Source organism: Oryzias latipes, chromosome 11, assembly GCF_002234675.1.
Source record: "Oryzias latipes chromosome 11, ASM223467v1".
Taxonomy (NCBI): domain Eukaryota; kingdom Metazoa; phylum Chordata; class Actinopteri; order Beloniformes; family Adrianichthyidae; genus Oryzias; species Oryzias latipes.
The window spans coordinates 25960335-25983179 of record NC_019869.2 but is presented as its reverse complement, the minus strand read 5'-3'; the positions used below and the strand labels follow the sequence as shown (position 1 = coordinate 25983179).

Here is a 22845-nt window from a genome sequence, read left to right as displayed (position 1 = left end):
TTCTGACACCCATCCCCCATCTGAACTTTGTCTGAGTGCCCCCCTCCCCCGTTTATTACTAACACTAAAGCCAGATGCACAGCGGTTTCCCCCCTCCCTGGAAAGATTTGAAAGTAAAGCAGAGACTCCGGCGGTTTTTCTGTGCGGGGGGGGGGGGGGGGGGGGGGGGGGGGCAGATGAGGATGATGCTGGCCCAAACATCATCCTCATCTGCTCCCCATTCCATCCTGCAGGAGGAGCCTTGGTAGCTTCATTGTTGGGGGAGGAGCGGCGCTCTATGGAAGCGAATCTGTAGCAGAATTAAAAAGAAAAGTCAAATCCAGAAATGCTTTTTCATTTCAAAATGAAGCTGCATGTTTTGACTCAAAATTAAAATGAAAAAGCAGTCCTCCAAAATGTGTTTTCAAATCCACCCAATGAAAAGTGTTGCATTTCTCAATTCCACTTAGCATTTCCAGAGGGGGGGCGGGGCGATGACGTCAGTGCTACCTCCGTGTGTCCGGCTGCTCACAGACACATGTTAGGAGCAGTGTAGGAGCGCGGAGGCCCGCGATCCGAAGCTCCAGATTGCAGACAGCGGAAGTGCTGCTACGCAGATCTGAGAAACTCTAAACATCACATGAATTTGTGTTTCCAGTGGTGTCCAGAACAAAATAAACGCTGATGTAATTCCCACATATTTACATCTAAGTTGGGCATTGCCTACACTGAGTTTTAAGTTCCTCTACGGCTAATGTTTTTAGCACGTATTAGCCTAATGCTAACCCGTCTTTCGGGTCCTTGCACCCAAGAAAAAAGCATCGACCGCATGGATTTAAAAAATTATGAGCGAGCAGGCCCTTAATAATAATCATAACAGCAATCATAACATCATCCATCCATGCTGCTTCTTAGTCCAGAGAATTGAATTATGCGACACTATTCGCAGGGTGGATGTTAAAATGAAAATGCAATCCCCTCTTTGTATTTTCTTTTTAATTATGACACAGAATAAGCGGTTTTTACGTAGAAAATGAAAAAGCATTTTGAAGTTTTGATTTTTCATTTCTGTTAATCCATTTTAATAGTCAAATAAGACATTTCTAAATGAATTTTGCTACACATTTACCAGAGAACTTTTTTAAAATGAAATGTCAAATACCATTTTCTTTAACATTTTAATTAAGTGACAGAATAAGCAGTGTTGAAGAAGAAAATGAAAAAGTATTTTGGAGGATTGCTTTTTCATTTTAATTTTGAGTCAAAAAATGCAGCTTCATTTTAAAAATGAAAATGACTTTTATTTTTTATTATGCTACAAAAATGCTTCCATAGAGCCCCAGCTTTGCTGCCGTGAAGGATCACAAGTCTGGGGTTTGGCGCGACCCCCCCCCCCCCAACCCCCCTTCGATTGTAGCGAAGCCCAGCCTCCCGAACACTCTGCGCGCGCGGACGCAGAGGTGGAGGCGCATTCCCAGCTGGGACAGCGCGTGAGGAGGATGTCCCGGAGCGGCTGAGCGCCTCCAGCAGCCCTCACCTGCACCTCTCCGTCGGTGTGCTCCCCCCGGCATCATGCGGGACCTGGCGCGCCGCCTCGCGCTCTGCGCGCTCCTCGGCTCCGTTTGCGCGCCGTGCCCCCAGCGCTGCGAGTGCTCGGAGATGGCGCTCACCGTGAAGTGCGTCTCCAAAGACCTGCGCAGCTTCCCGGCCGGGATCCCCGGATACACCAGGAGCCTGTTCGTGACGGGGAACCAGATCAGCCGGCTCGGTCCGGAGTCGATCAGAGGTCTGGATAATCTGACCATCCTCAACCTGAGCGGAAACAGGTACGGGCTTCCGGAGTCTGACAGAAGTTTCCCTTCAACGGTAAAGCTGCTCTGAACTTGTGTCCACTTGTTGGTGTCTTTTTTAGGACACTTCACAGTTTCAAGCGTGTCTCCTTCACTTCCTCCTCAGGATTTCCGTGCTAGAGTCCCACACCTTCTCCAGGCTCCACAGACTCCGCTCTCTGGATCTGAGCAACAACCAGCTGGCCGTCATCCACCCTGAAGCCTTCAGTGTCCCTAACCAGTTCCTGCGAGAGCTCAACCTCAGCATGGCCCTCTACAACCACTCGGCGGTGCTGGACCTGGCCGGCTCTTTCCGCTGGAGCTCCCTGAGCAGCTTGACGGTTCTGGATCTTTCTAACAACGGCCTCATCTTCTTGCCATCTCAGATCTTCTCCAACCTGAACAGCCTGCATCAGCTGCTGCTCTCCAACAACTCCTTGGTGGCCATCCACAACTCCACGCTCTCTGGTTTGGAAAGCCTGCAGGAGCTCCACCTCACTCACAACGCCTTCAAGATGTTTCCAGAGGAGGTTCTGCGAGAGTTCGACTCCCTGCCCAGAGCGACACTTTTCCTTAGGGAGAACCCGTTAACGTGCACGTGTGGAATCGAACCTTTCGCTTTGTGGCTCAACAGCTCCCAGAACCGCGTGGCAGACGCAGAGGACCTGGTGTGCTCCTTCCCGGCCGCCATGAGGAACACCTCATTGCTGGCTGTGGGCAGACTAACTCTGGAGTGTCACCAGACGGACCCGGAGGCAGACGTGGCCCTGCAGACGTCTTACGTCTTCTTGGGGTTAGTCCTGGGTTTCATCGGCCTCATCTTCCTCTTCGTGCTCTTCCTGAACCGTAAGGGCATCAAGAAGCGAATCAACGACATGCGGGACGCCTGCAGGGAGGTTTGGGAGGGCTACCACTACCGCTTTGAGCTGGACTCTGATCCCAGGTTATCGCAGCTCTCCAACAGCGCCGACGCTTGAGGAGACATCCTCTTTGGCTCTCTGACTGATGTGATGCAGTAATGCAGAGTGGAATGTAAAGGTGTACTGTAATGTCTGTGAAAATGGTTCCCTGCAGACGTTTGACTGGAGCATGCACCCTGAAGTGCCTGAGGTCTCCGGTCTGGGATCAGAATCAGGCAGAAGATGCTCAGATCCAAACTCAGCAGAAGCAAACAATGGTGCAATCAAATTCAAAGCACAGACAGACAGCCATTCATCTTTGATCCTTTTGCTCCTTCTGGTCCGCTGCCCCGGGGAGCAGAGAGGAGTTAAGGCGCCAAAAGCCCTGCCCTGAGAATTGGCTGCAGGATCAGAAAGGGGGGTGTCAGCACAAGCGGAAGCCTCAGCTCCTTTATTTTTCCCCCTTTTTTCCCCCTCAAACATTTGGTTTCAACTCCTTGAGTTTTATTGTCAGAGTGATGAGAAGCAGTCCTAGCCAGGCTGAGGCCGCTGAAAGCAGCCCCGCCCCTCCACTCATCTGGAAGACAACAGCGGCTCCGGGGGCAATTTGAAGGAAAAGTCTGTCCAGGTTTTTCTGTTTAGGCCCCTTTTTTCTCCTGATAAGATGCAGACGCATTTCCTTCAGAGCTCCTCTTGAGATCCAGGGAGGAGCTCGGCCTCCTGCTCCATGACCCTTTCCTTTTGGGGAAAGCTTTTTCAAAAATCTGATGTGTGATTCGCATGTCTAAACAAACTCTGATTGTAAGAATCTGTCCTGAGGGTCACAGTGATGAATCTGTGGCCGTCTGATTCCAACAGGCTGAAAGGAGAAACTAGCTGTTTTCCTCTGTTTATGAACCTGTTAGAGATGAGGGGCTTGTGGATTTAGATCAACTCCTTGTATTAAACCAGAGTCCTTCAGCGGCTCGTCCTGCATGTGGAATGGCAGACTTTAGCTGGAGTGAAATGAGAGAAATGATGGTCTGGACCTGGCTTCAACCATGAGACTCACTGTTGCTTCCATGGTCCCCAACAGTCCTGCTGATGCTCCTTCTGCCCCGCGGACTGCCATCATGCTGGCGTGTGATGGGATTCAGTCTTGATGACGTGGTCTGACTATTGTTCAGTGTCTTTGTTCCTCCTAATCGCCGGTGGAAGCAAAATCCAGGAGGAGCTTTTATTTTGTGTGCAGGACCCTGCACGGGTTACTGCTGTCCACTTCCTGAGGAGAAAAACTATTTACTGCATGTCATTCCTTCTGTTTTCACTCATTAAAGTGTGGCTTTCTGTGTGTTTGCCTTTTTATGAGTCTGCCCGTTTGAAAGACGCATGCCGCGTTTGCAGACGGCTGTGCGAGAACGTCTCAGCAGGAAGGCAATGAAGAGAGATCCCCGAAACAGACGTTCTCCATTACTCCCCGTGCCACAGAGAGGCTTGTTAAAATGTGAATGATCTCCTGCAGGAGTGTTTCAGGCTGCATGGGGTGCAGATTTGATTCAAATATCAGGAATGTATTCCCACTTTTCCTCCCATAAACCATTTCTTGCACTGCTGGGCTTTCTTTGGAGGAAACAAAACGTTAACAGCTAGATGTCACTGTTTTCTGCAAATCGTACACACATGGTGTTTTTCCCCTCAGGCTTCACATTTTATACACTCCTCGTCTCTGGGAAGACCTTGGCGCCAGTTCACGGGTTTAATAGCTGTGATTGGAAATCTGCCTCCACATCTGTGAGGAATTGAAACCACAAGAGTCAGAGGGATGACGGCAGAGACACGGTGGCATCAAAGCAGCCTCCTCTGAAGAACTCGGCAAACTTCTGCCAACAATGAACACTTCACCCATTCCAGTTCCATGTTCAAACACAACTTCCGAATGCTGTTCATCAAAGTTTCCCGTTCCCCGTCACGATGACCAGAGCGCACTGAAGCTGCAGAAGAGGCTCCAGCAGTTCACCTCATCACTGAGCTCCTGGATGGATGTATGTGAAGCAGACCTGGTCCCACAGGAACGAACGTCTGCTCATTACAGCCAGCAGGCCCTCATTCTTCACACTTGGAACAGTGCGAGATGACCACACACACATGCAGAATATGCACACAAACATACATGCAGAGCGTGCACACACAGCTGGTGGAACAAATAAATAAGTAGCAGTGGAAGTCTATTTTTTTCTGACATTATAGCCATACTTTCCTTTTCAGAGGTCTTCCCTGTTTAACCAGTGACTTTCTTTTCTTTCCTGCTTCATCCTCCAACAATGCATCATTCCATTTTCCTGAAGAGGGCTACAGCTGGAAGGATGGGCTTTTGTTCTGATTAAAGAGTTTTTTATAACCTTATTTTGGGTTGGAAATCAGATTTTTGAGGCTTTCCAAAAGTACTTTTGATCAGGAATGCAGAAATGTTTCTTTCTTGAAATAAAGAAAATGACAAACTCTACGATGCTGAAGTTTCAGTGCATGCTTCCACAAAGTTCATCAAAACCAAATGGCTGTTATTTGTCTTCAACAGTATAAACCAGCCCATCTGTCTCACATGTAGACGTATGTGTCCGCCTGTCAGGAAGAAATTCTTAAGCATCCTGAAATTTAAACAAAGCCCTCTTGGCTCATAACCACAGCGGGTCCCCAGCCCTCTGGAAAATGAGAAACAAATGTGTCCAACAAAGCCATGTCTGATGAAGAAAGACTCATGTGAAATATGCGACCACAACAATGCAGTTCAGCTCTGAAGTCTAGATGACCACATTTTCATTGATCTCTGCATTGACACCAAGAGCAGGCTGCTGTCGCGCCCCCACTCGAACCCCTCAACCTCCCCTCCTCTGGGCCTCTGAGCCAACGCTCCAGTCCTGCCGTCTTGTTGGCTCTGTTGTCCTGCTGGCCATGAATCAGTCTCTCCATCCTTGTGACTTGTTACAAGTCCTGTTTTGTTGTTGCTGTGGTTGTTATAGAAGGGTGAGGTTAGGCACTTTTCAATTAAAGAGATGTTACCCCCCACCCCCACCCCTTCCTGCCTCGTTTCTCAAACTCTGACAGAGAGATGAAGCAAAGGCTCATTTCATCTGCTGAAGTTTAAATAGCAAAAAATGTTTCTTTCTGTTCTTTGGAGCCTTGGGAAGACCCTCACAGAACGTCCCAACATAAATTGCTTTGTCCAAACTTAACCGAAGGACTGATTGAAAAACCAGAGTCTTCAAATAAAGACTCTCCTCTGGACGTCTCACACTAATGTTCATTACAAATGGCCTTGACCTGCTTTTTGAGAGGAAATACTCAAACCTTCTGTGTTAATTCGTCCTCTTCTGATGCTTTAGTGAGCTAAACTAGATTATTTTAGGGTGGGGGTTAAATGTCCCACTAAAAACCTAAAATCGAGCTTCCCAAGATGGCCGCAAACTAGAGAGACGTGCGCGAGCCTGCTCCGATATTTTTTTTGCCAAAATCCTGTTCAAATTAACCAATTTGGGGAAAGTGTGCACAGGAAGCTAATTTTAATTGAATGAAAATGCCAACTCATGCCAAGATGGCCAAGGAAAAGGGGAAAACAGCTACACAGTCGAAGTTGTCTGAGTTCGGGAGATCTCCAGAGCCAAAAACCAGCAAAGAAACAGCTGGTCCGGTGGAGGAAGATGCTAATGCTAAAGAAGCTAGCTCTGTGCCCCGTACTCCTGCCAGAGCGGCCAGTGAACTTAAACTTGTTAAGGAGGAAATCCTGAAGGCGGTGGGGGACCTAAAGAATGAGTTTAAGGACAAGCTGAACGACATTCTGAAAGCAGCGGAAGAAACAACAAAGCAGCTAGCTGACTGCACCAGCAGGATCGGAGAAGCTGAGGAGCGCGTCTCCGCGGTGGAGGACGAGTGCTGTGTTCTCAAAGGCAAAGTTGAGGAGTTCGAAAAAAGAAACAAAGCCTTGTCGAATGTTTATTCCAGGTATATATCCTTCAAATCCCAAGTTTAGTAAAAGCAAACAAATTATGATTGACATGTGTTTTTTACAAGCAAAAAGAACCATTGCAATGTTTTGGAGAAGAACTTGTGGCCCAAATTGACTCACTGGGTGAAACAGATGCTCGTAGTTTTCCCATTAGAAAGGATTACATGTATTAGGAAAGGAAAGTTGGAACTGTTTGGAGAAATGTGGGGTCCTCTAAAAAATTCTTTGAGGAGTCTTAATTTGGAGAATGGATCTGTGGATGACCAAGACTAACTAAGAATACTCTGTAAACCTTCAGTATTTAAAATAAAAATAAAAATAAAAAATAAAAATGCATTTGTATTTGAAAAATGTATCAAAAGATGGCTTTTCTTTAATTTCCTGATTAGTAGAGGTTGATCTGCTTTTTGTTCTTCTTGTTATTGTTTAGTTGTTTTTTCTCTGTTCTATTTTATTTATTCTATTTTAGTTCACATGTACAAATTGGATGTAAAGCTTGTGATTATGTTTGATAATGTACCATAAATTAAAATAAAAACAATATTACAAAAAAATCAAGAAAATACTTGAGATCAAATTGTTCTCTGATTAAATGTGGCCACTTACTTTTTTTTAGATAATGGAAAAAATTAGTCACAGCTCATATGGTAGTCATGAACTACTCCTTCTTCCTCTTATTCAGCTGCAAGTACACAGATCCCTACACGGACCGCCACCTTAATATGGCGGAGAGGTAGCTTCTACTAATTTTAGGTGCCATGGTGGCCAGGCCTAACTGCCCTGGTAGGGTCTTCCATGGCAGACAAATCATAGGTGACAAGCCAGACAAAAAGCTGACCCGACGAAATCAAGATTTGATCATGTTGACCAGATTGGTCCACTCTAGAGGTTGGTCTGAAGTTGAGCCTTGCAAGCAAGTGCCTGGTGGCTCTTTTGACGGCCAGGGTCGGGGTCGGGCTAAGTGGCTAAAATGAGCCTCCTCCTTAGGGGGGGTGAGCGCTTCCTCAGAGATTGGAGGGGAAGCACAGTTATCCAGATAGCTCAGAGTAGAGCCACTGCTCCTCCACAACCAGGGGACAGTTGAGGTGGCTCCTAGACCCCCCCCACACACACACACACACACACACACACAGACACACACATTGTGTGACCTTCACTAACTAGGAATGTTTTGCGGTGATTGGTGCTAGAGTAAGGCATAAAAGAAGAATTTCACATCACAAGAGCAAATATTCACACAGCATAAATACAAATGAAAGAAATCAAATGTACTTGACTTAATTATTTCTATGTTAAGTTATTTGTTAATGTGGGCTATGTCAGAGGGGGGAAAGCAGTTCTTATGGTGGGAGATTGTGGTCTGAATGGAACAGAGTCTCCTGCCTGAGGGGAGAGGGGGGTTGTTCATTTATTTGACTGGGACATTGCACATGAAAAGCATTGCTGCCAGAGTTAGCTACAAAGCTGGTGTCCCTGGACTGATGGTAAAATTGCCTCCCTAAAAAGCATAAAATTATAAACAAAATGTACAGCAAGCATTAAAAAATACTAAAAGCCCATAAGATAAAGATAAAGATACTTTATTGATCCCAGCTTGGAAAATTTGGTTGTTGCAGTGTACAGGCTCACTACAAACAAGCAATGAGTGACAATCAGGGAAGCAACAGTCAGATAACAGCTTTGGGAAGAGTTTATCTACGGCAAATGGATGATGAGTTCTAGAGTCCGATGGAGTGAGGTAGGAAGGATCTCCTGTAGCGGTTGGTGTGACAGTGAAGCTGCCTCAGCCTCTCGGAGAAGGAGCTCCGCTGACCGTCAAGAACAGGATGGAGAGGATGCTCCGGATTATCCATGATGGCTACGAGCTTATTCAAAGTCCTCCTCTCCATCACTTGGTTACAGAGCAAGCCCTTCTAATCAGTTTGCTCAGTCTCTTTGTGTCACTGGCAGCTATGCTGCCCCCCAGCAGACCACCGAGAAGAGCAGAGTGCTGGCCACACCAAGAAAACAGGAGTGGTGATTACTACTGATTACTAGAGAAACTAGATTTGTTTGAACAGGGTTGAACAGCTGTTGAACAGCTGTTTGCCAATCAGTGGAAACCGCAGGCTCAATGGTCACTTTGTCTTTAGGTGAGACACTTCAATCCCATTTCTATGGATTGTAAGAAACCTGTGAGTCTTTGGACAAAAGCGTTGCCAAAGCAGCTGAGGTTTCTCACCACCGACTGAAAGAGATGTTTCAGTAGAAACATGTCAAGAAAAACAAACAACATTTAAACTCACTTTTAGTGCAAGTGAAAAGTAAACATTTGAGTCTGGATTTTACAAAGCTTAGCCAAAATCAAAACCATCAATGAAAAAACACTGATCTGTAGCTTATTCTTTTGGTTCACGTCCTCAAGTGAAATCTGACCTTATTTTAGCCCCCCCCCCCCCCCCCCCCCCCCCCCCAGGTCTCTTTTCCTGGCTATGAACATACTTTGCATTACTATTCATTTAAATTTGCGGTAGCACTAATTTTTTGCATGATTGAATGAATGAAAGATTTCACACTAGTTGGTTTAAAGGCATAGGTATGCGTTCGTGAACACTATCTGTTTTGTGTACATGTTGACATGTGGACATTTTTGCGGCTAGCAGGTGTGTTGATAATATTTGAGTGTGTGTGAACAGGCCCCGCCCTTTTGTACTACATTTGAACCGTACCGTAACGATAAACAACCAGTAAACCTGTCTGCTCTATGCTGCTTCATGGTCTTACCCCCCTTCCCCTCCTATTATCACCCTCCTACCCCCCCCTCTCTCTAACGTCCCTCTCTCTTCTTCCCCTCTTTCCTTTTCCGTCCGGTCCAACACCAAAGATTTTCAAACATGATTGAAATTAATAAATTTTGGCCTCAATTACAAAAGGGGTTTATTCAGACATACCTTTGGTTTGTCTGAAGATGAATAACCCCTCTTGTTAAAATAAAATATGTCCAACACAAGAGGCCCTCAGCTCTCATCTGTTTGCCTAGCTGTTGGACAGGACAAGTTAAAGAAAAAAAAAAAAAAAAAAAAAAAAAAAAAAAAAAAAATTGCGGTAGCACCTTATCACCCCCCCCCCCCCCCCCCCCCCCCCCCCCCCCCCCCGTTATTCTGTGTCATTCGGTGCCAAAAGTTTTACGGAAATCGGTCTCAATGGCTGCGTTTACATGGACAAATGTCATGAAACAACAAAATGAAACAACGCCTGATCGGAAGAAAAATGCGTCATGTAAACGCGCCGTTCAGAAGACTCTGCCTCCATCAGACTCGTTCGGATCTAAATTTCTTTCTGATCGAGATGGGTGGGTTATGCCGATTGTTGATCCGATTGTGTTGCATGTAGACCAGGGTGGGCAAACCCTGCGGCCCGCGGGCTGGATCCGGCACGCCTCCATCTGTGGTCCGGCCCGCTAAACGATATCAGAGACCCATGTTTTTGTTTTTATCTGGCCACACGATCAAGACGTGACATTTCTTTCCATCCTTCTGCAGTCTGTGTCCCGATCTGAAACCCTCTCAAATCCCTGTCAAATAGAACAGAAGACAGTCTTCACTTTCTACGTCACAGGTCATCTTTCCCGGTTTAGCTCATTCTCTTAGAGCAATCATGCTGCTTTCTTTACACAGCGCACCCTGTTCTGTGTCCTGATTGGCTGGAGACCCTGTCAGTCAATCTCCTCCGTGCCAGAGAAGGCTTTGGAGCGCATACGGGACTGACCGGCTGCTCTGCGTGAGTGAACCGTGTCTGTGAGCAGAGCAGCCGGACTTATAGCTTTGTGTTTGCGGACGGGACGGTGGTGCTTTGTTGCATGTGTGCTCCGGGGGGGGGGAGGCGTCCGACCCGCCGCTCTGGGTTAGCGGCTGCCGGATGCAGGAGAACCGTGTGTCCGACCAGAGCTCGGCCGCCAGCTGACACAGCGGCTTTGGGGCGGTGTGTGAGCTTATCAAAGCAGAAATGCCGCTCAGTCCTTAGAAACCGTTCAAACAATCACGTGGATTTGTGTTTCCAGTCGTGTCCCGACAAAATAAATTCCACATATTTACGTGCAGCCAAGATGCAGATTGCAGAATTTCCGGCATGGATTTTATGTTCATCAAAGGCTAATGTTGTTAGCGCGTGTTAGCCTTCTTCCAGCTCTGTTCTTCCACAAAAAAGCACTGACCACACGGATTAAACATGAATTGATGAGCGAACAGGCGCTTCATAATATTCATTACATTAATAAAAGCACGTTTAGACAATCACAAAAGTTGAAATGAAAATAATGATTAGAAAAGGGAAATTCACCAAAACTAGACAGACGAAGTACAGCATTTCGTAATGGGGTGAGATAAAGTACCACACCCCCGTCATTATGAATAATGTAATGAGAGAGCTGCTTGACAAACTGCTGCCATTCCAAGGTGACACATTTCTGGATCACTCACTTCTTCACTTTTTTAAGGTTCGTCACCAGCGTGATGGTTTGATGTCTGATGTTTCATTTATGCCAACCATCCTCTTCCTCTTTCCCTATAAAACTAGCTTCAAAAGCGATCATCGGTTTCCAACACCTATCAAATGTGCATGCAGCAACACCTAGTTCTGCTCCTCCTGTGGTTTGCATCGTAGGGATTCGACTGCAGCTTCTGCTTACTTTTTGAGGTTCTTCATATGTATCGCTGTCAAATTAGCTCCAGATGAGATTCAGTCAGAGCAAATAATAAAACACATTATTATTTGAATCCAGTTTCCCTGATCAAAAGTCAGAAGATATTTAAATTTTTTTATCAATCCATATTTTTAACTTGTCCTGTCCAAAAATTTGAGCAAACAGATGACAGCCGAAGGCCTTTTGTGTTGGTTTCACTATTAAAATGAGGGTTTTGCATCTTTGGACACCCTGGGTGCATATTTGTATAAACCTTTTTTGTTTTTTTCATTATTTTTCATTTATTTATTGCATTAGATGTTTTAAATATATATTTTATGGGGTGGAGACACACGCTGCTGAAGTGATCCATGTCTATATTTGGGGAACCAGAACCTCCCCAGCCCGACCGGCCAGACCAGGAGAGCCCTGGACCAGGAGCACCCCCGCCGATGGGACCCACGCAGCACAAGCGGGGGGGACCTCAAATCCATTTCGCCAGCTGCAGAGTAGGGGGGCCCCTCCGGCACCGGGGAGCAGAGCCCCATGCCACAGGGCAGGCGTGCTCCGCCGTACCGGGCGGCAGCCCCTGCTGCCACAGGGTGCTGGACACCGAGATGCGGGCCAAGGTCGAGGCCAGAGCCCAGAGGGCCCAGGAGCAGCCCACCACCCGACGCAATCACAGCCTTAATGCCCAGTGCCCTCCCACTCTGCAACAGGGAGGAAGAGGGTGAGCCCTGACAAGGTAACCCCCAGGCCTGTCCCCACCCACACTCTCTCTCACAAACACACCCCCTCCCCCCGATGAAAAGTCCAGCTAAAATCTGCTTTTGGGATGTGAATAACTGAGTACCGACCTCGGGCAAACAGAAACTGATTTTACTTTGTAGTATTTCCTGATGTAGCTGCTCGGTCAGAACATTTCATTAATGTGGGATTCCAGCTTCTGCATTTGACATGTAGATGGTTTCATCATCAAAAACAGGAAGAGAAAAGGCAGCTACTGGTAGCTTCTCTGTACATTCCTTTTGTTTTCTTCTTTATTATTAATGCGACTAGCAATCCTGGAACTTTAGAAAACATTTTCAGTTAAAGAATGCTTCAAAGTGTCCACAAATAGTTCATTACACACTGCATGTGGTGATGGAAACCCAGCTACTGCAGCAAAATGACAAACCTTGTTTTCCTCTTTACTTTGATCAGATTAAAAGTATTTGGTTTGAGGCTAGCTTATCACAAACATCATAGAACCGATCAACCTCTAACTGGACATATTTGGAGAGAGAAGGGCATGGACATGAAAACAGAAGGAAGTGGTTTTCTGTAGTGTGTCTTTGTGCCGCCACGCTGCCAGGCCCGCCATGTGCTGAGGAGGCTGAGGATGATAAATCCTCGAGCTGCTCCTGGAATGCTGTGGGTGTGAACTCTCTGTAGGTAGTTTGACCTCTTCCTCGTGAAGGGAGGAGGTTTGAGCTCATTATTATTGCCTTCATTATGTCCGATTCTGGACCAGATGCCGGAGCAGGAGGAGGCCCCAGGAACCCAACAGGGATCTGAGGAACCTGATTGGTCGGAGACAGAAGAACAGTTCGGAGGCCAAAGTTTAGTTTCTTGCAGAGAGGAGACGCCATCTGCTGACTGTCTGTCTGTGACTTCACTTCCTGCCACATGCAGGACTTTCAGGAAGCTCCCTTTGGAGGAGGACGTCATGTTGCTGCACAGCGGGTTAGCTTCTCCTCTAATGAAGATGATGAGGACAGACAGCATCGCAGGCTAATGTTGATGCACAGCATCTGAGGGGCAAACATATCAACATGTAGACACAGATTTACACCTAGACAACATTTCATCTAATAAATGTCAGTTAAAATCAAACAAATCACATGTTTGGCAACTCATTCAAGCCAAATCATCAAACTTCCATGAAAATATTCAGTCAGAGTGTCGGGAAAACACCTTAAAATGTTGATCCTCAAGAACATTTTGTGTTGTAATAAACTCTGGAGCTTTATTAAGTTTATGAAGTAAAAGTTCTGTCACTTTTTTCTAAAAGTTCTCAAGTTGTCTACATTTCAGCCTGATGAAACCACAAAAACAGAGTTCTGGGGGGTATTCCAGGAAGCATGTTTAAACTACCCTGACTTTGAGCCTGAACTCTGGCTGAAATCCGCCTGAACTTGCTTACTCTGGGTATGTCGGTTCCAAAAGACCGGATATGAGTTATGAGCGTAATTACGCTCAACTTGGTAACCCTGGGTTAATGCACAAGCATGTCAAGTACATAAAGACATTCTCAATGGATCACCGATTTACGGAGTCACCATGGAAACGCGTGGTGAAAAAAAGAGAGCGCTATACTTCAGTGAGACGGAGTCTGAGGTTTAAATGACGGCGTATGAAGATTATACGTCCATCAAAAATGTAAAACTGCTGCATCAGCAAAAGAAAGAGTTTCTGCTGGGAGAAAAATAACAGACAAAGTAAGTCTTTCTCATTTCTAATTTCATTGTGACATATATATAACTTATCTAATTTTGCCACCTTAATCCTTGTGCTATCCTAGGCACTTTACCATTGGGAGTTGGGTCATCTAGACCCACTAGACAGTGCTCTGAACCTTTTTTCTTCAATGATTTGTGATCTTCACTGGTGTCCATGGATTACATGAAATCTTTCCACCTTTATCCACCTTTGTCATGGTAGGGAGAACATGTCAATGTAAGGGGGGGTCATCTAAGAAAGCACAAGGGTTAAATGAATTACTTCTAATAAAGCATAGCGCTCTTTTTTTTTCTCCACGCATTTCCATGGTGACTCCAGAAATCGTCGATCCATTGAGAATGTCTTTGTGTACATGACGTGCACGTGCATTAACCCAGGGTTACCAAGTCGAGCGTAATTATGCTCATAACTCATATCCGGTCTTTTGGAACCGACATACCCCGAGTAAGCAAGTTCAGGCGGATTTCAGCCAGAGTTCAGGCTTAAAGTCAGGCTAGTTTAAACATGCTTCCTGGAATACCCCCTGGTGGCTCAGGGGAGTACTGAGTGTAAGTTTTCTTTTCTTTTTATTGTTTTGTTCTGCTCAGTTAAAGTCATCATGATAACCAAACATAAACCCTTTGTGTGAGGGTTTGTGCATGTGGGAGGGACTTTGGAATAATTTATAAATTGCTTTGAAAACACATAAAAAATGATAATTTCTTGGAATTCTGGTCATAATACTATATTTATGAGAGGAGGCATGGCTCATGTCCTTCATTAGAGTGCATGGAGGGACAGAGACGTTCTGTGTCTGTGGCCTGAGGCGGCAGGAAATGCTGGGCTACAGACACTCAGGTCTCTAAATAAAGACACGGCGATGTTTGGGGAGTAAATAGGCAGGAAGAGCGTTGGTCAACAGAACCCAGAGACAAATATATATTCTCCACCTGAGGATGTTGTTTGGGCTAAAAGAACAGGCTGCAATCATTCGTTAAGGGGTGCTAACATTTATTTCTCTGCAGGAAAACCGGCGGCGTGTCCTGAACTGTGAGGCTCTCCTCTACTGAAGGTCAATTTGCAGAGTGAACACCTCTGTATACCTGTGCAGGTGACTTTTATCCACCTTTTAAAATGACCTCCATCAACATTTTTCCCTTGAAAGGTGGATGTGTCTGTGTAATGAGTAGAACTCCAGCTGCTTCGGTTTCTGGGTTTGGGACACGTCCCTCCTGGAATCCGCTTCTCCATCTTCAGTCTTCCTGTTAGCAGCAGTAGTCTGATGTCATCAGCCCCTCAGAGTCCCACCTGTCAGGATGCCAGGGGGCGTGTCCTCTGTAGCTTAACTGTTGTGTGCTGCGTCTCAGAGCCTCTCATCCTGCAGGAAGGCTGATCTGGCACGGCGAGGGGATTGTGGTTAACGTGGCGGTCGGTCGGGGCGACCTCTTCATCATCGCGCTGTCAGCATCATGACTGCATCATTAATAACCAGGCTGATAGGATCCTCCCTAACGTCCTAATAATGAATGATCCTGATGAAGATGTGCTGACTCCACACGCCCCCCCCCCCCCCGCCTCCATCACCTGCAGACGGGTCATTAACCACGACTGGATGCTGGTAGTAAAGCAGCTGTGCGCGTGCTTGATTGACAGAAAGGGTGTAGAAACAGTGATTTAGGATGAACGTTTTCTGTCAAACTCTTTTCCCCGTGAGAGTTTTGTTGTTTTATTCTTGACATTGGGGGGTTTATAACCAGGATCTTCACCTTCTGGAGATGTTTCCACTACATCTACTGGAAGAAGGAATCATGACAGATGTTCTTCCTTCACTCTAAAAAGAAAAACGTTGATCCAACTTACTTGAATTACTTCAATTGGTAACACCTAATTGAATTAAGTGTTTTCAACTTAATTTTATATGTATATCCAACTCAATTTAATTGATTAATTAATCAATAATTAATTACATTTTAGTTGATCTAACTTTATTTTATTTATTTTTTTAGATTTTGTTCATACAAGTTAAATTCAAATCCAAAGTTTCAACCAATAAGCTGTATTATTTCCATATTAAAGACATAAATGACCCAACAATATCACACATTACAAGTCAAGACTTCACATATTGTGAACTCTGTCTTGGGTGTATTGGCACACATAGTGTTTTACCGCACGAGGGGGTTGGTCATCATCCTCTCCCAAACTCTAATTTATGGTGCAGAAAGAAATAAACACAACAGTTTAAATATATGGTTAAAACAGAGTAAAACAGCTAGGCAACATGGACAAAAACTCACACTTAAACCCCATCTGCCCAGACAGGCAAAGAAAATGGTATCCCATAATTCCTTGCGCTGCCTTACGTTATGACGTCATGACGCATTGACAGCTTCACACCAAAGTTACACCAACTCAATTGAATTAAGTTGATTGAAAGTAAAATAAGTGTCAGACAACTACGTGTTATTTCTAAGTTGAATGAACTCAAAATTTATTTTCACCGAACTAAATAATTAAGTTAGATCAATGTAAAAAAGTTTCTCTTTCCAACTGCAGCCCAAATACTCTTTTTAGATTGTTGTTGCTTCCAGATCAGCTGTAGAGATGGACCTTCTACGGTGGCCGAGAGGTGCAAGACACGCTTACATTTAAGATACAGCAACAGCAAATCCCAGTACAAAACAACAAATCACGAAACACAACAGCAAATCACAAAACACAACATCAAATACTGAAACACAACATCAAATACTGAAACACAACATCAAATACTGAAACACAACATCAAATACTGAAACACAACAGCAAATCAATTGTGTATGATTTTTTAAATGTTATTAATTACTGTTTTCTTTATGTGGACATTTTAAATACATGAAACAGTCCTGAAGCATTCTTGCTAGAGTGGTCTTAACGGAGAGGGAATACCCTTAATACCGGTAAAGCAAAACTTTACCTTGATAAACGTTGTTGTAATTTTTATTGCAGTAATACAATTGAAGAAATGCTTTTGAACTGTCTCATGTCTTGAAAATGTCCACATAAAAAAGACAGTAATAAGGAAATGTAAAAAATAATACACAATTAGTTTTATATTACGTCACTTCCGGGATTCAGTTACGTTTCTGTTAGACGCCGTTTCTCCGCTTTCCTTTTTGTGTTTCTGGATTTGTTCATTTGTATCGAGATTGTTTTTGTAATTCAGTATTTGTTAGTTTTCACCCAAAATTGCTTTTGTGTTTCAGAACTCTGTCATTTGTTCCGTGGTTTGCTGTTGTGTTTCGTGATTTGCAATTGTGTTTCGTGATTTGCTGTTGTGTTTCGTGATTTGCTGTTGTGTTTCGTGATTTGCTGTTGTGTTTCGTGATTTGCTGTTGTGTTTCATGATTTGCTGTTGTGTTTAATGATTTGCTGTTGTGTTTCGTGATTTGCTGTTGTGTTTCGTGATTTGCTGTTGTGTTTCAGTATTTGCGGTTGTGTTTCATGATTTGCTGTTGTGTTTCGTGATTTGCTGTTGTGTTTCAGTATTTGATGTTGTGTTTCGTGATTTGCTGTTGTGTTTCGTGATTTGCTGTTGTGTTTCGTGATTTGCTGTTGTGTTTCGTGATTTGCTGTTGTGTTTCGTGATTTGCTGTTGTGTTTCATGATTTGCTGTTGTGTTTCAGTGTTTGCGGTTGTGTTTCGTGATTTGCTGTTGTGTTTCGTGATTTGCTGTTGTGTTTCGTGATTTGCTGTTGTGTTTCATGATTTGCTGTTGTGTTTCAGTATTTGCGGTTGTGTTTCGTGATTTGCTGTTGTGTTTCGTGATTTGCTGTTGTGTTTCATGATTTGCTGTTGTGTTTCGTGATTTGCTGTTGTGTTTCGTGATTTGCTGTTGTGTTTCATGATTTGCTGTTGTGTTTCGTGATTTGCTGTTGTGTTTCGTGATTTGCTGTTGTGTTTCGTGATTTGCTGTTGTGTTTCATGATTTGCTGTTGTGTTTCATGATTTGCTGTTGTGTTTCATGATTTGCTGTTGTGTTTCGTGATTTGCTGTTGTGTTTCATGATTTGCTGTTGTGTTTCGTGATTTGCTGTTGTGTTTCATGATTTGCTGTTGTGTTTCGTGATTTGCTGTTGTGTTTCGTGAGATTTGCTGTTGTGTTTCGTGATTTGCTGTTGTGTTTCATGATTTGCTGTTGTGTTTCGTGATTTGCTGTTGTGTTTCGTGATTTGCTGTTGTGTTTCGTGATTTGCTGTTGTGTTTCGTGATTTGCTGTTGTGTTTCGTGATTTGCTGTTGTGTTTCGTGATTTGCTGTTGTGTTTCGTGATTTGCTGTTGTGTTTCGTGATTTGCTGTTGTGTTTCGTGATTTGCTGTTGTGTTTCATGATTTGCTGTTGTGTTTCGTGATTTGCTGTTATGTTTCGTGATTTGCTGTTGTGTTTCGTGATTTGCTGTTGTCTTTCGTGATTTGCTGTTGTGTTTCGTGATTTGCTGTTGTGTTTCATGATTTGCTGTTGTGTTTCATGATTTGCTGTTGTGTTTCGTGATTTGTTCTTTTGTACTGGGATTTGCTGTTGTGTTTCATGATTTGCTGTTGTGTTTCGTGATTTGCTGTTGTGTTTCGTGATTTGCTGTTGTGTTTCATGATTTGCTGTTGTGTTTCGTGATTTGCTGTTGTGTTTCATGATTTGCTGTTGTGTTTCATGATTTGCTGTTGTGTTTCGTGATTTGCTGTTGTGTTTCATGATTTGCTGTTGTGTTTCGTGATTTGCTGTTGTGTTTCATGATTTGCTGTTGTGTTTCATGATTTGCTGTTGTGTTTCGTGATTTGCTGTTGTGTTTCGTGATTTGTTCTTTTGTACTGGGATTTGCTGTTGTGTTTCATGATTTGCTGTTGTGTTTCGTGATTTGCTGTTGTGTTTCGTGATTTGCTGTTGTGTTTCATGATTTGCTGTTGTGTTTCGTGATTTGCTGTTGTGTTTCATGATTTGCTGTTGTGTTTCATGATTTGCTGTTGTGTTTCGTGATTTGCTGTTGTGTTTCGTGATTTGCTGTTGTGTTTCGTGATTTGCTGTTGTGTTTCATGATTTGCTGTTGTGTTTCATGATTTGCTGTTGTGTTTCGTGATTTGCTGTTGTGTTTCGTGATTTGCTGTTGTGTTTCGTGATTTGCTGTTGTGTTTCGTGATTTGCTGTTGTGTTTCGTGATTTGCTGTTGTGTTTCGTGATTTGCTGTTGTGTTTCGTGATTTGCTGTTGTGTTTCGTGATTTGCTGTTGTGTTTCATGATTTGCTGTTGTGTTTCGTGATTTGCTGTTGTGTTTCATGATTTGCTGTTGTGTTTCATGATTTGCTGTTGTGTTTCATGATTTGCTGTTGTGTTTCGTGATTTGCTGTTGTGTTTCGTGATTTGCTGTTGTGTTTCATGATTTGCTGTTGTGTTTCGTGATTTGCTGTTGTGTTTCATGATTTGCTGTTGTGTTTCGTGATTTGCTGTTGTGTTTCGTGAGATTTGCTGTTGTGTTTCGTGATTTGCTGTTGTGTTTCATGATTTGCTGTTGTGTTTCGTGATTTGCTGTTGTGTTTCGTGATTTGCTGTTGTGTTTCGTGATTTGCTGTTGTGTTTCGTGATTTGCTGTTGTGTTTCGTGATTTGCTGTTGTGTTTCGTGATTTGCTGTTGTGTTTCGTGATTTGCTGTTTTGTTTCGTGATTTGCTGTTGTGTTTCGTGATTTGCTGTTGTGTTTCATGATTTGCTGTTGTGTTTCATGATTTGCTGTTGTGTTTCATGATTTGCTGTTGTGTTTCGTGATTTGTTCTTTTGTACTGGGATTTGCTGTTGTGTTTCATGATTTGCTGTTGTGTTTCGTGATTTGCTGTTGTGTTTCGTGATTTGCTGTTGTGTTTCATGATTTGCTGTTGTGTTTCGTGATTTGCTGTTGTGTTTCGTGATTTGCTGTTGTGTTTCGTGATTTGCTGTTGTGTTTCGTGAGATTTGCTGTTGTGTTTCGTGATTTGCTGTTGTGTTTCATGATTTGCTGTTGTGTTTCGTGATTTGCTGTTGTGTTTCGTGATTTGCTGTTGTGTTTCGTGATTTGCTGTTGTGTTTCGTGATTTGCTGTTGTGTTTCGTGATTTGCTGTTGTGTTTCGTGATTTGCTGTTTTGTTTCGTGATTTGCTGTTGTGTTTCGTGATTTGCTGTTGTGTTTCGTGATTTGCTGTTGTGTTTCATGATTTGCTGTTGTGTTTCATGATTTGCTGTTGTGTTTCGTGATTTGTTCTTTTGTACTGGGATTTGCTGTTGTGTTTCATGATTTGCTGTTGTGTTTCGTGATTTGCTGTTGTGTTTCGTGATTTGCTGTTGTGTTTCATGATTTGCTGTTGTGTTTCGTGATTTGCTGTTGTGTTTCATGATTTGCTGTTGTGTTTCGTGATTTGCTGTTATGTTTCGTGATTTGCTGTTGTGTTTCGTGATTTGCTGTTGTCTTTCGTGATTTGCTGTTGTGTTTCGTGATTTGCTGTTGTGTTTCATGATTTGCTGTTGTGTTTCATGATTTGCTGTTGTGTTTCGTGATTTGTTCTTTTGTACTGGGATTTGCTGTTGTGTTTCATGATTTGCTGTTGTGTTTCGTGATTTGCTGTTGTGTTTCGTGATTTGCTGTTGTGTTTCATGATTTGCTGTTGTGTTTCGTGATTTGCTGTTGTGTTTCATGATTTGCTGTTGTGTTTCGTGATTTGCTGTTGTGTTTCGTGATTTGCTGTTGTGTTTCGTGATTTGCTGTTGTGTTTCGTGATTTGCTGTTGTGTTTCGTGATTTGCTGTTGTGTTTCGTGATTTGCTGTTGTGTTTCGTGATTTGCTGTTGTGTTTCGTGATTTGCTGTTGTGTTTCGTGATTTGCTGTTGTGTTTCGTGATTTGCTGTTGTGTTTCGTGATTTGCTGTTGTCTTTCGTGATTTGCTGTTGTGTTTCGTGATTTGCTGTTGTGTTTCATGATTTGCTGTTGTGTTTCATGATTTGCTGTTGTGTTTCGTGATTTGTTCTTTTGTACTGGGATTTGCTGTTGTGTTTCATGATTTGCTGTTGTGTTTCGTGATTTGCTGTTGTGTTTCGTGATTTGCTGTTGTGTTTCATGATTTGCTGTTGTGTTTCGTGATTTGCTGTTGTGTTTCATGATTTGCTGTTGTGTTTCATGATTTGCTGTTGTGTTTCGTGATTTGCTGTTGTGTTTCGTGATTTGCTGTTGTGTTTCGTGATTTGCTGTTGTGTTTCATGATTTGCTGTTGTGTTTCATGATTTGCTGTTGTGTTTCGTGATTTGCTGTTGTGTTTCGTGATTTGTTCTTTTGTACTGGGATTTGCTGTTGTGTTTCATGATTTGCTGTTGTGTTTCGTGATTTGCTGTTGTGTTTCGTGATTTGCTGTTGTGTTTCGTGATTTGCTGTTGTGTTTCATGATTTGCTGTTGTGTTTCGTGATTTGCTGTTGTGTTTCATGATTTGCTGTTGTGTTTCATGATTTGCTGTTGTGTTTCGTGATTTGCTGTTGTGTTTCATGATTTGCTGTTGTGTTTCGTGATTTGCTGTTGTGTTTCATGATTTGCTGTTGTGTTTCATGATTTGCTGTTGTGTTTCGTGATTTGCTGTTGTGTTTCGTGATTTGCTGTTGTGTTTCGTGATTTGCTGTTGTGTTTCGTGATTTGCTGTTGTTTCGTGATTTGCTGTTGTGTTTCGTGATTTGCTGTTGTGTTTCGTGATTTGCTGTTGTGTTTCGTGATTTGCTGTTGTGTTTCGTGATTTGCTGTTGTGTTTCATGATTTGCTGTTGTGTTTCGTGATTTGCTGTTGTGTTTCATGATTTGCTGTTGTGTTTCGTGATTTGCTGTTGTGTTTCGTGATTTGCTGTTGTGTTTCGTGATTTGCTGTTGTGTTTCGTGATTTGCTGTTGTGTTTCATGATTTGCTGTTGTGTTTCGTGATTTGCTGTTGTGTTTCGTGATTTGCTGTTGTGTTTCGTGATTTGCTGTTGTGTTTCGTGATTTGCTGTTGTGTTTCGTGATTTGCTGTTGTGTTTCGTGATTTGCTGTTGTGTTTCGTGATTTGCTGTTGTGTTTCGTGATTTGCTGTTGTGTTTCGTGATTTGCTGTTGTGTTTCATGATTTGCTGTTGTGTTTCATGATTTGCTGTTGTGTTTCATGATTTGCTGTTGTGTTTCGTGATTTGCTGTTGTGTTTCGTGATTTGCTGTTGTGTTTCATGATTTGCTGTTGTGTTTCGTGATTTGCTGTTGTGTTTCATGATTTACTGTTGTGTTTCGTGATTTGCTGTTGTGTTTCGTGAGATTTGCTGTTGTGTTTCGTGATTTGCTGTTGTGTTTCATGATTTGCTGTTGTGTTTCGTGATTTGCTGTTGTGTTTCGTGATTTGCTGTTGTGTTTCGTGATTTGCTGTTGTGTTTCGTGATTTGCTGTTGTGTTTCGTGATTTGCTGTTGTGTTTCGTGATTTGCTGTTGTGTTTCGTGATTTGCTGTTTGTTTCGTGATTTGCTGTTGTGTTTCGTGATTTGCTGTTGTGTTTCATGATTTGCTGTTGTGTTTCATGATTTGCTGTTGTGTTTCATGATTTGCTGTTGTGTTTCGTGATTTGTTCTTTTGTACTGGGATTTGCTGTTGTGTTTCATGATTTGCTGTTGTGTTTCGTGATTTGCTGTTGTGTTTCGTGATTTGCTGTTGTGTTTCATGATTTGCTGTTGTGTTTCGTGATTTGCTGTTGTGTTTCGTGATTTGCTGTTGTGTTTCGTGATTTGCTGTTGTGTTTCGTGAGATTTGCTGTTGTGTTTCGTGATTTGCTGTTGTGTTTCATGATTTGCTGTTGTGTTTCGTGATTTGCTGTTGTGTTTCGTGATTTGCTGTTGTGTTTCGTGATTTGCTGTTGTGTTTCGTGATTTGCTGTTGTGTTTCGTGATTTGCTGTTGTGTTTCGTGATTTGCTGTTTTGTTTCGTGATTTGCTGTTGTGTTTCGTGATTTGCTGTTGTGTTTCATGATTTG

At 43.3% G+C, this 22845-nt stretch overlaps 1 protein-coding gene across 1 annotated transcript; it reads left to right on the top strand.

Annotated features, from left to right (window-relative positions):
• The first annotated feature begins 1424 nt into the window (after positions 1–1424).
• LOC101159317 (trophoblast glycoprotein) lies at positions 1425–4037 on the top strand. The gene is made up of 2 exons (XM_004084904.4): positions 1425–1805; positions 1936–4037. The coding sequence occupies exons 1-2, from the start codon at positions 1552–1554 to the stop codon at positions 2783–2785; spliced, it is 1104 nt and encodes a 367-aa protein (XP_004084952.2). The 5' UTR covers positions 1425–1551; the 3' UTR covers positions 2786–4037.
• The last annotated feature ends 18808 nt before the right edge of the window (positions 4038–22845 follow it).